At 52.7% G+C, this 16247-nt stretch overlaps 1 protein-coding gene and 1 long non-coding RNA gene across 2 annotated transcripts in view; one reads left to right on the top strand and one right to left on the bottom strand.

Moving 5' to 3' along the window:
* GRM4 (glutamate metabotropic receptor 4) overlaps positions 1 to 2913 on the top strand; it is a 152488-nt gene extending 149575 nt beyond the window's left edge. The window contains exon 11 of the mRNA XM_086706620.1: positions 1716 to 2913. Coding sequence (XP_086562746.1) covers positions 1716 to 1816 — 101 coding nt within the window. The 3' untranslated portion in view covers positions 1817 to 2913. The remainder of the gene's footprint in view (positions 1 to 1715) is intronic.
* A 2579-nt stretch (positions 2914 to 5492) lies between these two features.
* LOC147580890 (uncharacterized) lies at positions 5493 to 6288 on the bottom strand. Its single transcript, XR_015250789.1, has 2 exons — positions 5979 to 6288; positions 5493 to 5672 (listed from the first exon to the last, which is right to left on the bottom strand). It is a non-coding gene; the product is annotated as an uncharacterized LOC147580890 (long non-coding RNA).
* Between the last annotated feature and the right edge of the window lie 9959 nt (positions 6289 to 16247).

Below are 16247 nucleotides of genomic sequence, written 5' to 3'. Positions count from 1 at the left end.
TGTGGTCACCGGGCACTCGGGGCCAGGCTGGGCACGGCTGCCGCCAGAGCACGGGGCTGTCCTCCAGCCGACCTGATGTCCAGGCAGCTCTGATGTCCAGGAGGACCCTAGCAGGCCTGGGCATGAGACCCGGGCACCCTTCAATCCTTTGAGGTCTTTTGAGCGTAGGGACGAGGAGGTCTGTTGCTGTCTTGAGGGCTACCTGGGAGGCTCACATGTATGGATGGAGAATGTTGTTTTAAGTTGGCTTGTTTATTTTGAAAGAGGGTGTGTGAGCAGGGGAGGAGCAGAGGGGGTGGGGAGAGAGAATCCCAAGCAGGCTGTCAGTACAGAGGCTGACTTGGGGCTTGAACGCGTGAACCATGAGATCATGACCTGAGTGGAAATCAGGAGTCAGACGTTTAACCGACTGAGCCACCCAGGTGCCCCTGTATTGATGGAACTTTGTAGAATTTGAAGAGCTAAGAATTTGAAGGGCTAAGAAACACAGGGTGTAATCCTTTCCCAGACGCATTTCTGGAGGTTGACTGATTCTCTCTTTTTTTAAAAAAAAAATTTTTAATGTTTACTTATTTTTGAGAGAGGGAGAGAGACAGAGCATGAGTAGGGGAGGGACAGAGAGAGAGGGAGACCCAGAATCCGAAGCAGGCTCCAGGTTTCCAGCTGTCAGTGCAGACCCTGGCGTGGGCCTCGAACTCACAGACCGTGAGATCATGACCTGAGCCGAAGTCAGATACTTAACCAACTGAGCCACCCACGCGCCCCAATTGATTCTGGTTTTAATAGAGAGGAGGTAGAGAGAGGCACTGTTCTGTGCCTTGGTCCCCTCACCTGTGGAATGGGTGTGATAATAAAAATACCTCCCTCGGGGCGCCTGGGTGGCACAGTCGGTTAAGCTGGTTAAGTCGGTTAAGTCCGACTTCAGCCAGGTCACGATCTCGCAGTCCGTGAGTTCGAGCCCCAAGTCAGGCTCTGGGCTGATGGCTCAGAGCCTGGAGCCTATTTCCGATTCTGTGTCTCCCTCTCTCTCTGCCCCTCCCCCGTTCATGCTCTCTCTCTCTGTCCCAAAAATAAATAAACGTTGAAAAAAAAAAATTAAAAAAAAAAAAAATACCTCCCTCAAGGGTGGATGTGAGGACAATGAATCCGTCCCTTGAAAGTTCCCAGGGAGTGCTCAACAGTGTTGACTCCTACTCTGTGCATGGTTGTTGGGCATTGTCTCTGTGCCAAGGACCCACGGACAAGATCACACACCGCAGTTCTCAAGGTCTGGTCCCAAGACTCTTTCAGGGGTGAGGGGCTCAAGGTCAAAACTATTTTCATTTGAATACTAAGGCGCTATTTTTTTCATTGTGCTAATATTGGCAACTAATGGTGCCCAAGCTGTGGCACCTAAAAATGCTGGTGCCTACGGGCACCTGGGCGGCTCCTTGGTTACACATCCGACTCTTGAGTCCAGGTCTGGTCATGATCCCAGGGTCGTGGGATCAAGCCCCACCATGGGCTCTGCACCGAGCGTAGAACCTGCTTAAGATGCTCTCTCTTTCTCTCTCTCTCTCTTCCTCCTTCTGCCCCTCTCCTTCTCAAAAAAAAAGAAAGAAAGAAAGAGAAGAAGAAAGAAAGAAAATAAAAAATGCTAGTGCCTCAATACAAATCTGGCTGGTGGCACCAAACTGTACCAAGCAAACAGTGACCACGGTTTTCTTTTCTTGAAGGAAGGAGAGGAGCACTTTTCCCTTCTTCCCTTCCAGGTGGTTCAGCTGGTCCAAAAATTAAATTGACAGAAGACAGATTAACAGGAGAAAAACAAATTTAATTTCACATATGGGAGCTCATAAAAATATGAGACTCAGAGAAGTGACCGAAGCAGACAGCTTTCATACTTTTAGGCACAGAAACAATACCTTTGTGAAGAATTGATAAGACAAAGAAGTTGGGGGCTTGTGGCAGTAAATTAATGACAAAGTAGCAGGTTTTGTTTATCCGGCCTTCTTGGCCCCAAATTCTGTACCGCCGGGGATGAGGATGTTTCTACCTCCTGGTACAGTGAGGGTACCTTTCACATGGGGGATTTATTTCCCGCTTTCAAGGGGGACAAAGTAGGGTCAGAGTATCCTTCTTGCGTGTTTCCCAAGTAACCGTAGTTCAAAATAATCAGTATGTCAAAGTGGTATATTTGGGGGCGGCCTGCCCTGAACTCCATCACCAGCTGCACTGAAAGTCCTTGATTTGCCAATAAAAATCATTAACTTTATTAAATCTGTATCTTTGAGTACACATCCTTTTAATATCCTGTGTGCTAACGTGGGAAGGACAGAGAAGGCATTTCGGCTGCATCTCGAAGCGCAATCATTGTCTCAAAGAATAGCGCTACGTGATTGGTGGAGTCGGAAGCGGAAGCAGCCATTTTTTCATGGGGCACTGTTTTTACTTGGAAACAACAACAACAACAACCTGTAGACAAACTAGTTATTTTTCTCGGGTATTTGACACACATTTTCTTGAAAATGAATGAAGGGAGCACGTTGCTCCAAGGAAAACAACGGCATTTGTTGCCAATGATAACATTTGAGCTTTCAAGCAAAACTTTGAATTTGGGACCAATTTTCTCTGGGACCAGGAGCTTGACAGCTTCCTAATAACTTAAAGACTTTATTTCCGAATGGCCAACACAGGGTGTTACAAAATCTTACACGGGCAAAAGAGCATTCAAAGTGTAAGATAGACCAATGGATTTTAATGTAACAGAATAGAAAAAGTTTGTTGGTGAGGTTTCAGATTCCAGACTTGAACTCACCCTTAAGAATCTACAGCAGATTGGTGCACCTGGCTGGCTCAGTCAGTAGAACATGAAACTCTTGATCTCAGGGTTGTGAGTTCAAGCTCCACATTGGGCATGGAGCCTACTTAATTTTTAAAAAAGAAAAAAGAGGGGGCATCTGGGTGGCTCAGTTGGTTAAGTATCCAACTTTGGCTCAGGTCATGATCTCTCACGGTTCGTGGGTTCGAGCCCCAGGTCGGGCTCTGTGCCGACAGCTTGGAGCCTGGAGCCTGCTTTGGATTCTGTGTCTCCCTCTCTCTCAAAAATAAACAACATTTAAAAAATTAAAAAAAAAAATCTATGACCTCTGTTGAGGTTTGGTGTAATATCAAAGACGAATGTCCACAATAACGGAAGAGGCTACTGGAATTCTCCCTTTCCCGGCTCCCTATCTGAATGAGGCCAGATTTTCTTCATCTACTTCAACCAAAGCAGCATATTGAAGGTAGAATATGGAATATTCAAGATAGAATATGGAAGCACGTGTGAGGACCCAGCTGTCTTCTATTAAGCTAGACGTTTAAAGAGATTTGCAAAAATATTTTGTTTCCCCAAATAGTCATCTTTCACAAAAGTGTATTCCTGTTATTAACATGTACTGAGTTTCTTATTTTCATCTTTAAGTGAGTTAATAAATGAAAACTTAAAATTGTCTCAGCTTTAATTTCAAATGTGGTAAAATATTGATAAACCTACATCAAACCAAAGCTCTCTGGGGTCCTAAATAATTTTTAAGAGTGTAAAGGGGTTCCGACACCAAAAGGTTTGAGAACTAATGGTCTAGTACATGTGGGGTGGGAACAAGCAAACCGTTATACCCAGTGGGGCGAAGGCTGATGTGGGAGGAAGATTGACTGACTGCTGTAAGGTAGAGGGGCAAGTTAGGAGGGCTTCTAGGAGGCGGTGACCTTTAAACTCAGCTAAACGTGGCAGACAGGAGATTGTCCAGGTTACGAGAACAGAGGCTGGTATGGGTGTTATGGATCCTTCTATCAGCTTCTGACTTAGAAAACCTACAGGTGAGCCCGGCTGAGCTGCCGCGGCCAGCGGCTCCCATGCAGGGAATCCCGAAAGGTCTGGACAAATCGAAAAAATAGCTTCTGGCTGGGTGTGCCGAACTAACTCGGATAAACTCGTTTGTCGCAAGAGAAGCCAGTAACTCAAGAGACAGGGCTGTGGAAGAGAGAAAGGGAGAGATGTATTCTGGGTGCCGGCAGTCAGGGTAGGTGGCATGCTCAAGCCTTAACATCTGACCTATCTGCCTGCAAGATGGACACCTGGAGTTTTATAGGAGAGGTTCAGAGGGGGGTACGTGCAAGAGAGGAGGCGGGTGTGTGTGTGTGTGTGTGTGTGTGTGTGCGCGTGCGATCATGGATGGGGTTGGTCTGTGCTCAGTGCGCGATCCTGGGCAGGGGAAGGGACGTGTGGGGTGAGGTCTTCTGGGCCTTCGGTTGCTATATGGGCTTTTCCTGGCCTGGCTATTGGAAAGTTCCAGTCATTACAAAACATCTTTATCAATGCCTCAAGAAAGTGGGATGCGAAAGAAACACAAAGGGCTTTAGTTAGGGCATGATTTAAGGGCTCTTGTCTATTTCTGGTTTTTAACTGTTGGGATCTATAGTGGACCAAGAGGACTTGCTGACACGAGGAATCTCCAACAAACAGCAGGCAGATCCCCAGAAAACCATGTGAAAGGTTAATTGAGACCAAAACATCTGAACAACGATTTGAGCCGTTTACCCCAGACAAAAACACTCAGGCTTTTGCGTACTCTTCCCTCTGAGGGCACCCTGTCTACACATACCCAGTGTAGGCAGATTCCCCCACCCCCAGCAGAGAGGCCTGTGGACACACGGCCAGAATTGGATCATTCACCAAAACCGTGTCCTGTCCACCCTGGCCCCCAACCTCCAAGCCGGGGTGAGCACAGGGCCTGCCTCCTCCTCTCAAGGCCTCCTTCCCAGGGGCTTTATCAGTTTCCAGGGTTTAGCCAGCCTGAGGGAGCAGGGAGGAGGAGAAGCTCTGGCCCAAGGGGAGGAGCCAGGCCTTTTAATCACCCAGAGTCCTCTGGACCTCTGTCTCCAGCTGGGGCAGGAGGTGGGCAGGCCTGTGCCCTCCAAGTCCCTCCAGCCCACAGCCCGTGGCCCTAGCACCGTAACAGAGCGTCTTGCTTTTTGCAGTGGGGCTGGCCCCGTTACTAGCAAGAGGTCAAAAAGGGCACTCAGGCTGCCCCAGGGTGGGGGCGGCAACAGGAAGAAATTCAGTGAAGCTTCTTGTTAAATATTCACACTCTCTCCCTCTCCAGTCTCCCCCGCCCCCTTGCCCTGGGGAGCCAGGACTCCACCCTCCTCCCCTCCTGTGCAGCTGCCTTCAGCCCCTCCTCCAGGAGCTCAGAGTCAGGGTGACCACGGACTTCTGGCCCTGGGGACCTCCTCTTGCACAGTCTGTACCCCCCTAGACCTCTGTGCAGTGCTGTTACTTACTCCGCCTCCCCCGACTTCTCCAGGGGGTGCTCCCCTGGGCCTCTACCCACCTTGCTGGCCCCCCACACCTCCAGTGGCTTTGCTCCCCCCCTCTACCCTCCTGCTGTCTGAGGTCCCAGGAACCGCCCTTGACCCCTGAAACTGTCAGGAACACGTGCAGCTGCAGCAGCAAGCAAGGAAGACTTGAATGACCGCGACCTTTTAATTTTTCTCATACACCGAGAAGTCTGGAGAGGAGAGTCCGCACCAGCCCAAGCCGCCCAGGGATGTCACGTGCTCACCACTAGCTGCGAGGGAGGTTGAGAGGGTTTGTTTTACTGGTGTTCTTCCCATTTCTGGCCCAGAGCTCCTGAAACTCTTGGAATATCCTAAGTGACAAGGCGGCAGAGTGTCTTTTGTTACGCGAAAGAGGCAACTTTTGTAAGCCTGGGGGCTGGTTGCCTGGAGAACGAGCCAGAGCCACAGGGGATTACGGGATTCAGTCCTTCCCGCAGACCTTCAGGGAGGGGGGCGGGGAGGGTGAATCAGTTGCCAGTGGCCTGTGATTTAATCGTCACATCTGCGTGAGCAGGTCTCCACAAAAGCCCAAAAGGACGGGGGTTCGGGGAGCTTCCAGATTGGTGACCACGTGGCGATTCAAAGAGGGCACGGGTGCTCTGCACCCCTCCCCCTACCTCTCTTCCACCTGCCTGTTGCTGAGTTATGTCCTTTTATAATAAACTGGTGATCTAATAAGGAAATGTTTCTCTGAACTCTGCGAGCAAATTCATCGAACCCAAGGAGGGGTTGTGGGAACCTCCGATTTATGACCAATCCATCAGGTGACAGCCTGGGCTCCGGACTGGCGGCTGAAGTGGGGACAGTCGTGTGGGACCCAGCCCCTAACCGGTGGCATCTGACGCTATCTCCAGGTAGACAGTGTCACAATTGATTGACTTCACAGGACCCCCCAGCTGGCGTCACAGAATGCGTGGTATGGGGGAAACCCCCAAACACTGGAATTGGGTCCAGAGTGGACCGTGACTGGGCAGCCAGCCCTCCATGGACACAAATATCTACTCCTGGAGAAAGAACTCTTCTCCCTCGGGCCCCTGCATCCTGATGCCTCCGAAATTGTTTTGAACCACTGACTTCTCTCCTGGGCTCTCTTCTGATCAGCGATTCCAGTTGCCTGGGCTGGTGTCACCTTAAAACCACAGGCCCCCAAATCCAGCCAACCAAGACAAGCCCTCTCCCCGGGTCAACAGCCCTGCGGTTCTCTTGGTTGTCCAAACTGGAAACAGCCCCCTTCTCTCTGTCCCTACATCCAATGCGAAGCTTCTGCCTTGGCAATGTCTTCCCAGGGTGGCCAGCTGGTCCCAACTCTCCCACAGCCGCACCCCCATCCCCCATCCCCCATCCCATTGCTGTCTCTAGCTCCCTCCCCACCCCACTGGGCGGCTGTCTAGGACAAACATCTACAGGTTCGCAGGACTTCCTGATGCTCTGGGTCCCCATCGTCTGGCCCCAGCTCACTCTTCTGGCCTCTTACCCCGTTTGATATTCTAATCCTCTACATCTCTGAACCTGGCGGGGACATTTGTGTGCACATTTGTGTGCAGAGGTATATACGTGTGCCCACACACCGTGCTCTGTCCTCGCACGAGATGATGGGGAGGAGGGACACTCGATGAGTGTCCCCTGTCCTGGCTGGGCACTCCCGCCCATGCATGGTGCACGCCTTGTGCCGCTGGCCGGCTCCCTGCTCACCCATTACTCCCAGAATGTGCTGCATCATGGCTTTGATTCCATGCGGCCCCTCGTGGCCTCTCGTACTTCTCCCGCCACTCCTGCACTCATAACTGCCCTGTCTACTGCATTTTGGTCAAGATCCTGAGCAGATTCCAGCACAAGCCACAGGTCAAGGCAGCCTCTGTCACTAGTGATTAGCTGCCCCTAGTCAGGTGCCTGCTCTGTTCCACTCGGGGCAGGCATGAGATCATGTGGTCCGCACCAGGTTGACCTGCCACGGGGGCTGGAGCCATGGGGGCAGGGGGTGATGACCTTCAGCAATCCTATACCCGTGTCCCCAGGTCCTCTGCTCTGTCAAAGCCCTTCTCAAATATAATCTCCTCCAAGAAGCCGACCTTCCTTGCAGTTTCCGGCTGCTGGGCACAGGGGTTGGCTTGGAAAGAAGGCCCGTGGCAGGAAGGAGGAGAGAAAAGGTGGGCCAGCGCTTACCTGCAGAGGGCACGGAAGCTTCCCCAGCTGCAGCTGAGTCAGAAGTGGGTGGGGGAGACGAGGCGTGGGGCAAGATGGAGGGAGCAAGGTGTTCCCTTTGGACAGGGCGCCAGCCCCAACTCGCCCCTTTATCTTCTTCATTACCTGCTGCCCTGAGGGCTGCTACGTTTGTGAGCCTTGCCAGCTGCACCGATCCTTTTTTAATGTTTATTTATTTTTGAGAGGGAGAAGGACAGAGCAGGAGCGAGGGGGGGCAGAGAGCGAAGGAGACACAGAATCCAAAGCAGGCTCCAGGCTCTGAGCTGTCAGCACGGAGCCCAATGTGGGGCTTGAACTCACAGACTGAGAGATCACGACCTGAGCTGAAGTTGGCAGCTTAACCGACTGAGCCACCCAGGCGCCCCTGCACCCAATCCTTTTATAGAGGACACTGAGGATCAGGGACAGGGGAGGCCAGAGATGTCAGCCAAGATCACATTGCTGTGCTGGGCCCGGGAGCCCTGACTCCCACGGGAACATTCCCGGCCACCTGCTCTCCATTCCCTCCCACCCCAAGGCTTGCTGGTGGCCGGTTCTTTCTGCCTCAGGAACACAGAAGCTCTGAGCAGACCCCTCTCCCCTCTTCCCAGCTGGGTCGGGACAGAAGCCAGTAAATAACATGCTGCCCATCAATCAGAGGTCACTCAGGCCAGGGCCGATCGATGGCCGCAGACAGCCAGGCAGGCGGGTAATGAAGTGCCAGCTCCTTGGCGGGGGCGCGGCTGGCCCTGGGATTTAATCCCCTTGCCTCCCCACAAGTTTCCAGCTCAGGTGACAGGAGGGAAGATAGATGAGGCTCTGAGGCCGGCAGGAGGAGGGGGCCTGGGCTGGGGTGGAGTTGGTGACGCTCACGGGGTTGTGGGGGGAGGGGTTGGGGGGGGCACAGCAGTCCTCTTTGCTGCTGCTGCTGCTGCTGTGGACAGCCTCTCCAGGCACCTCCCTTAGGGATGTCCCAGGGGAATGCACACTCCCTGTCCACCCTGCGAAGCACATTCCACACTGTGTACTTACCCCAGGAGACACGAGGCTGTCTGTCCCTCTAAAATGGAGTGCTCTGGCGGCAGAGGACACAGGAGACTAAGCCTTCTTGCACATTCAGTATGTCAGCTCTCTGTCATCTTATTTGGTCTTCACCAAAGTCTGGCCTGATAAATATTATTATGTCCATCCTACAGATAAGGAAAGAGGCTCAGAGAGGAGGAGAGGTTTAATAAGTAGAGCTGCCCCATAAAGGACCAGACCAGGCAGCTTCATAAAGGGGTGAGTTCTCCATCACTTTGGGCATTCAAGCAGAGGCTGGAGGAATGCTGTTGGGGGGCTATGGAGGAATTCCTGCATAAGATGGGCTTTATACTACATGGCCCTGGGGTCTTTCCGAGCTCTGAGCCTTTGGAAAACAAGGAATGGGAAACAAGGAATGAAGTGGGTTTGGGGGGCAGGGCCCACAGCGCGAGGTAGAGGGATTGCTAAGCGAGATGCAGCGGTAAAGAACCACGTCTTGCAGACCCTTTGGGCACTCGGGAGGCACTGCAGAGGCCCCAAATGTTTGGCTCAAGTTCATTTCTGATACCGTTTTTTTTTTTTTTTTAATTTTTTTTTAACGTTTATTTATTTTTAAATTTTTTTTTTTCAAAGTTTATTTATTTTTGGGACAGAGATAGACAGAGCATGAACGGGGGAGGGGCAGAGAGAGAGGGAGACACAGAATCGGAAACAGGCTCCAGGCTCTGAGCCATCAGCCCAGAGCCTGACGCGGGGCTCGAACTCACGGACCGCGAGATCGTGACCTGGCTGAAGTCGGACGCTTAACCGACTGCGCCACCCAGGCGCCCCACGTTTATTTATTTTTGAGACAGAGAGAGACAGAGCATGAATGGGGGAGGGTCAGAGAGAGGGAGACACAGAATCTGAAACAGGCTCCAGGCTCTGAGCTGTCAGCACAGAGCCCGACGCGGGGCTCGAACTCACGGAGTGTGAGATCGTGACCTGAGCCGAAGTCGGCCGCTTAACCGACTGAGCCACCCAGGCGCCCCTCTGATACCGTTTTTACAATAAAACAGTATGGCAGAACAAAGAGAGTCTGGCAATTACGCTACACAACTTTTAACCCGTTCGAAATCACCAGAAAGTTTGCTTTGAGTGGACCCGGGGCTAACGATTCTCCTGCATCTGTATTAAAGAGCATCACAAGGAGAGATAATGTAAGAAACAAAGCAGCATCTTTAAACTTGCAATTACTTATCTGTACGAATAACTAATCGTGTTCAACACAAACAAAATGGGAAACAAGTTGGAGGCGAGGACAGAAACCATCACCCATAAGCCCTTATTTTTATTTTATATTCAACAAAGCAACCTGTTCTCATCTTATCTAATCGTGTTATAATTGTTCTCTCTTATTATAATAAGAATATGACATACATGTGAGCATATCAGATGCAAAATACGACTTTTCTCTGTTTTGCCCATTGTAATTCTACCTCGATTTCATTCAAGGAAAGAGCTCTGCCGGTGAAAATGCTGGGATGTCACCACAGGAGAGTGACCTAGGCTGCCACTCCCCAGGCCCTTTCCAAGCAAGCTGGGGTCCGGGGGTTGGGGTTTGGATTTACAACCTGCCTCTTATACAGAGGCCACAGCCTCAGTGAGCCTGGACCTCAGCTCCTAGCAACAGCACCCATGGTGGACACCTGACCAGGACCCCCAGGTCCATGGCCGGCGGCCGGGGAGGAGCTTGCCCAGTGCGCTGTGGGTGCAGAGGGATAAACGGGGCAATAGGAGCATTCTGGCTGGTTCTTCCCTAGGAGGGAGGTCTGGGGGAGGGGCAGGGGTGGCGAGGGGGAAGTTCAGTCACCTTCAGAGAAGGCCGACATCTGATGCAGGGGGCCACGTGTACCAGAAATAATGAGGCAGATGAGGACACACGTGGGAGAAAAGTACACAAAGATGATGATGTCTTCTGCTGGGGACAGAGGGACCGGTAGATGGGAGCTGGTCTCTATCCTTGATCCTGCTCTGTAGTCTGACAAAGAAGCCCAGAGCCTGTGGCTACCCTGGGCCCTGAACTGCCTTCCCTTCTAGAATTCTCTTGTGGTGACTGCCGGGCTTTAAGGCTATTTCTGGGGCCACAAAGATGCCCATTGGCTTCATTTCTGTCATGCGTGTCTGCCCTACCGACTCTCTGACCTCTACACAGAAAGTGCTCATCTGCCCTGACCAGCAAGACTCAAGCCCCCCTCTCCAAACAGCCCTGAGAGATGGCCCTGATGGAGTGAAGGTTTGGGATTAAAATGCCAGCCTCATCTCTTATCACTCACTTCTTCTCTCCCTTTCAGCAGCCCCGGTCTTAGGTCTGCCCCTCCAACCCCACCCCCACCCCAGCACACTCCTACCTCAGGACCTTTGCACTTACTATGTCTGCTACCTGGGAGTTCCTTCCTGCAAAGCTTTGCACAGTAGGTTGCTTCTCAGTCTCAGATCTCAGCTCAGGGGTCACCTCCCCAGACAGCCTCCCCCTCCCAACACCCTCACCCCTGCTACTACCCATTCTATCACTTGGATTCTTTTTTCTTCTTAGTATATGTCATGTTTTCTACAATTGTCTTGTTTACTTACTTGTTTCATTGAGCATTTTGTTTCTCCACAGGATGGGGACCTCATCTGCCATGTCCACTGCTGCGTCCCTTGCCCCTACCTAGCCCCATGCCTGGCACACAGTAGGAACTCAAAATATGTGGAATCAGGCAGCACAAAGCTTGGGATTTGTGCTTGCTTTTCAGAGATGATTTCCTGAGAAATGGGTGACTTCATTTTAAGTATTTTTTTTTTAATGTTTTACTTATTTTTGAGAGAGAGAGAGAGACAGAAATAGAACATGAGCAGGGGAGGGGCAGAGAGAGAGGGAGATACAGAATCCAAAGCAGGCTCCAAGCTCTGAGCTGTCAGCATAGAGCCCGACGCAGGGTTCGAACTCACAAACCATGAGATCATGACCTGAGCCGGAGTCGGATGCTTAACTGACTGAGCCACCCAGGTGCCCCCGGGGTGACTTCATTTTTAAGCACAGAAGCTTGGGGCCTTCAATGGGACAATGGACAGAGGGGAAAGAGCAACTGCGTAGATAGCGGAGCCTTGGTATGGGGGCGGGTAGCAGGAGTTTCTGGCATGTGGGAAGACCTAAAACTTGCTCTGGGGGCAAGCCAGCTAGAAGGCAGAAGGTTCTGGGTCTAAATGATGTGGAAGGAAAACACCAGGACAAGGGGGCACAGAGGGAGGGCCCTGTTTCTGGCCCTCAGTAGACCCTGCCTTCCAGAGGAGGGAGGCCCAGAGCCGGCCACTTACTTAACAGAGAGAAAGAGGGAAAGAGAAATGCAGGGGGAGAAAAAAAATTTCAGAAAAAGAGCTTTTAAGACATCAGAATATTATCAGAACCATAGGGAACTTCGTCTTGCCCTCCAGGGGTCTCACCCCACAGACAGTAGGGCCACGGGCTCTTCCTGGAGGTCGAGGAGGGCTTTGGATGATGGGTGGGGAGAGTTTGCTTGGTGCAAGGAGAATAGCACCTTAAGTTAAGGGATTTGAGCAAAGGCTAGGAAGTGGGACTGTGCAGGGAACATTCAGGAAAAGGTGTCTAGACTGGTGTGACTGGCCTGGAGGAGCCCGTGGGGTGGGGAAGGAGGAGCAAGATGGCAGGCCTCAAGGGAGCCAACTCTTGGCCAGGCGATGGGAGGTTTTAAGGGGCTCGGGCCCGGGCGCTCTCCCCTTCTTGCGGTCCGGTATGGGAGGTATGCGACGCCAGGCTGACAGGAGCTGACAGAAATGTGTCTGCTATGTCCCCCTCATGTCCCGAAACACGGCCATCCTTTTCATCTGGCCTCGCCCTGCTCACCTCCTCATTTCTGATCTCGTTTAATGCAGCAATTAAATTTTAGAGGCCCATCAGCATGGTCCCTCGGATGCCAGGTTCTTCCCAGATAGAATTATTTAATAGACTGAATGGCAACTGTGCAGGCTCTGACTGGGGCTGCAGACCCACCGAGGCAGAAAATTAATAAACACAGCAGCCGCCCCCGCCGCCCTCTCTCCGCAGGGCCTGGCCTGCCTCTGCTCACCCTCTCCCGCTCATGGAGGGGCTGATGGGGACATTTTCCCAGGGCAGGGGGCACTGGAGTTTTCTGGAAGAAGTACAGGAAAGCCTCGGGGACTTGGCAGACCATCTCAGGATATTGGGGCCAGTCCAGGAGCCCATTTCTGCCACTTATTAGCTGAGCAGTGGGAGACATGTTAGCTTAACCTCTTTGGCCTCAGTCCACTCATCTGTGTAATGGGGTCACAGTGAGGCTCACAGAGGTGATGCATGTAAAATGCGTGGCAGGATAAGCAGCCTATGGCAGGAACGTAACAGACAACAGTTCCTTCCCTCTCCCTCACAAATAATCACGGCTCCTGTGCTGTTGTTGGGGCCCCTGGCTGGGGATAGGGAGAAGGAAGGGGTGAGTGGGGAGTGGTAACAATAGTGGTACCCAGGCAGTTCCTGACTTCCAAAGCATAAAAGGGCTGTACATGGGGGCGGCTGGGTGACTCAGTCGGTTAAGCGTCCAACTTCGGCTCAGGTCACGATCTCGCGGCTTGTGAATTCCGACCCCGCGTCAGGCTCTGTGCTGACAGCTCGGAGCCCTGAGCCTGCTTCCGATTCTGTGTCTCCCTCTCTCTCTGCCCCTCCCCTGCTCATGCTCTGTCTCTCTCTGTCTCTCAATAATAAATAAACTTTAAAAATAATTAAAAAGAAAAAAGGGCCATAGGTGGACAGGAACTTGGGTGTGTGGCCCCAGGAAAAGAGGTCCCCACGTCTGGCCTCATGGGTAGGAATCTCACTCTCTGAACGTTCTTGGGCCAGTCACTCTTGGGGCTCAGTTTCCTCACCTCTAAAATGGGCACAGGGACCAAGTTCTCGGAGTATTGTGACGCTGCTGAGACAACTTTGAGCCCCTGGCATAGCAGTAGGTGCCCTGACAATTCTGGTCTCACCCCCAGTGTGCCAGGCGGCCCCCACATGGGACAGCCCCAGGGGAGAGGAGTGGCTGGGGCGAGGTGGAGCGGGACCAGGAGGGGGTGAAGCACACTGCTCAGGAGATGAGGAGCACGATTCTGGGGGACAGGGGCCTGGCCTGATGCCTGGCTTAAATCCCAGGCTTGTGTCTGGGGGCAGTGGCTCATGCTCTGGCTCCCCTTTCACACCGAATGGCCCTCCTTGGTGGGTGGTGGGTGGTGGGCGGGGCTTGCGGGTGAGGAAGGTTAGAGGGAGACCAGATGTGGGGGGCGGGGGGGGGGGGGAACCTGAGCTGGGATTCCATATTCTTCTAACAGATATGGTCTGAGCACCTACTATGTGTGGGGACACAACAGTGAGGTCAGCAAAGATCTTGTCCTCATGGAGTTGACGGTAAGCCACGGCTTAGATGAGGGTCAGCGCTGTGGACAGAGAGGGGGTCAGTGGGTGCCCAGTAACAGGAGAGGAGGTGCTGCTTTTCATATGGGGCTGTTAGGGAGGGCCTCTCGGAGAAAATGACATCTGAGCAGAGCCCTGAAGCAAGCAAGGGAGCGTGTGGATATCTGGGAAGAGCGTCAGGGCAGAGGGAACAGCCAGTGCCAAGGACCTGAGGTGGGAATAAGGTTGGTCTGTTGGGACTGTGAGCAGGAGAGTGACAGGATCTGACAAGGTTTTATCAGGGTTTCTGTGGCTTTGGAGGGGAAGGAAATTGAGTGCAGAGGGCAGACGAAGAAGCCAGCAGGGGTCAGTGAGGAAGCTACGTCAGCTATCCAAGTAGGAGGTGATGGGGTCTTGAACCAGGGTAGGGACAACGGAGGTAAGAGAAGGGCTGGGAGTCTGGGTATATTTTGAGGGTAGAACCAACTGGAAGCATAGACCCAGGGTTGAGTCCAGGATGGTCTGTCTTCCTCAGGCCTCAGGTAGCTCAAGCCTCCCACCCGGCACATTTTCTGTCCCTCAGTGCCTTGACGCTCTTTGGGATGACTGGCTCCTCTGAGCCTTCCAGGAACCTTCTGGGGCTTTTGGGAAGCAGCCCATGGTCTGGGGAGAATCTTCCACTGAGGCCTTTCCCTCCCGTTCATTCCCACCCCAGACATCCCTGCACCCTGGCTGTACACCCTGGGACACCCTGGGGTCCCCTGGGGTCTAAAGCCTTGAGTGGGGCCTGGAGGAAGGCACGGTTTGCCCAAGGACGAGGTGTGTGTGTGTGTGTGTGTGTGTGTGTGTGTGTGTGTGATTTCTGCCACAGTGGGAGATCCTGTGGGGGCTGTGAATGGCTCTTTAACGCTGAAGAGGGGGTGACAGGCAGTCAGAATGGGGAGGTGTCGCCTTGAGGGAAGGTGTCCCTGAGGGCTCTCAGCCCCTTTACCACAACCTTCAGTCAGGGCGCCCTGCCTCCCGAGAGCCCGCCGCCTGGGCGCCATCCGAGCCCACCGTCTCCAGCCTGGCTCCCGGGCGCCCAGATTCGGGGGGGGGGGGGCTCGCGGGGGCTGTGGGGCACCCAGGCCAAGAAGGGCGCAGGAGGCAGGTTGCCTGGTGCGCACAAGCCTGCCGTGTTCCCGAGTATTATGTGGAGAGAAATCAGCCTTGTTTTCCGTTTTCCTCTCAAAGGAATAAAATGAAAAGGTTTCCCGATTGCCTCTAAAGAGGGTGCTCGGCCTTGCACTTCCCACGCAGCCAAGCCACCATCTGGGGAGGAGGGCTGGCCTGGGGGAGCCGGGATGAGCTGGCCTCTGGGGCCCCAGCCCTGGGGTGGTGACCCATATCTGCATTGCACAGCCACCCTCCCAGCTCCCCCGTGTTTCTGAGGTGCCCAAATTTGAAGACCACCGGTGAGGGCTGTGTCCTACTTTACCATCTGCGTCTTTAACTCCTGGTCCTTGGGGACCTTGGCAAGTTCAGGGCAGTTGGAGCAGGGGAAGGGTGAGGGGGTAGGCTGGGGAGGGGGCCCACGGAGGGAGGTTAGAGAGCCCTTCTTCATGCACTCCCTCCCCGCATCTCACTCCTGCTGGCTGCAGGCCGAAGGGAGGAAGCCTCAGGTAAGGAGCCCCAGCTTGTAGGCAAAGGCCCTGAGGCAGGAGAGAGCTTGGCACTTTTCAAAGAACTGAGAAAAGGCTCCTGCTGGATTGCTGGTGGGAAATGAGGGCTGGAGGCCCTGCCTGGTGAGGAGTTTGGCTTTTGTTGGAGCCCACTGGGAAGCCTTTAAAGATTTTCAGCAGGAGAATGACATAGATTAAGAAAAAATTTTTTTTAATTAAAGTACAGCAAACTGGACTTTATTGGGGAGGGGGGTGCTATACAGTTCTATGTGTTTTTAACACATGCATAGATTCATGTGATCATTACCACAATCAGGATACTGAACAATTCCATTAGCCCCCAGACTCCCTTGTGCTGACCGTGTATAATCATCCTTCCCTCCATCCCTGACCCCCGACAACCACTGATCTCTTCTCCATTGTTATAGTGTTGCTTTTTCCAGAATGTTATGGAGATGGAATCTTACTCCATCACCTGGCATAATGCCTTTGGGATTTATCTCAGTCCCTTTTTGTTGTTGAGTAGTATTTCATCGAATGGATGCCCCACATTTTTTGGTTTAACCCTTTACTTACTGGCGAGCATTTGGGGTTTT

Source organism: Puma concolor, chromosome B2 (assembly GCF_028749965.1).
Source record: "Puma concolor isolate L17-30 chromosome B2, mPumCon1.1.hap2, whole genome shotgun sequence".
Lineage (NCBI taxonomy): Eukaryota > Metazoa > Chordata > Mammalia > Carnivora > Felidae > Puma > Puma concolor.
Note: the sequence above shows the minus strand (reverse complement) of the source record. Positions and strands in the feature narration are given on the sequence as shown.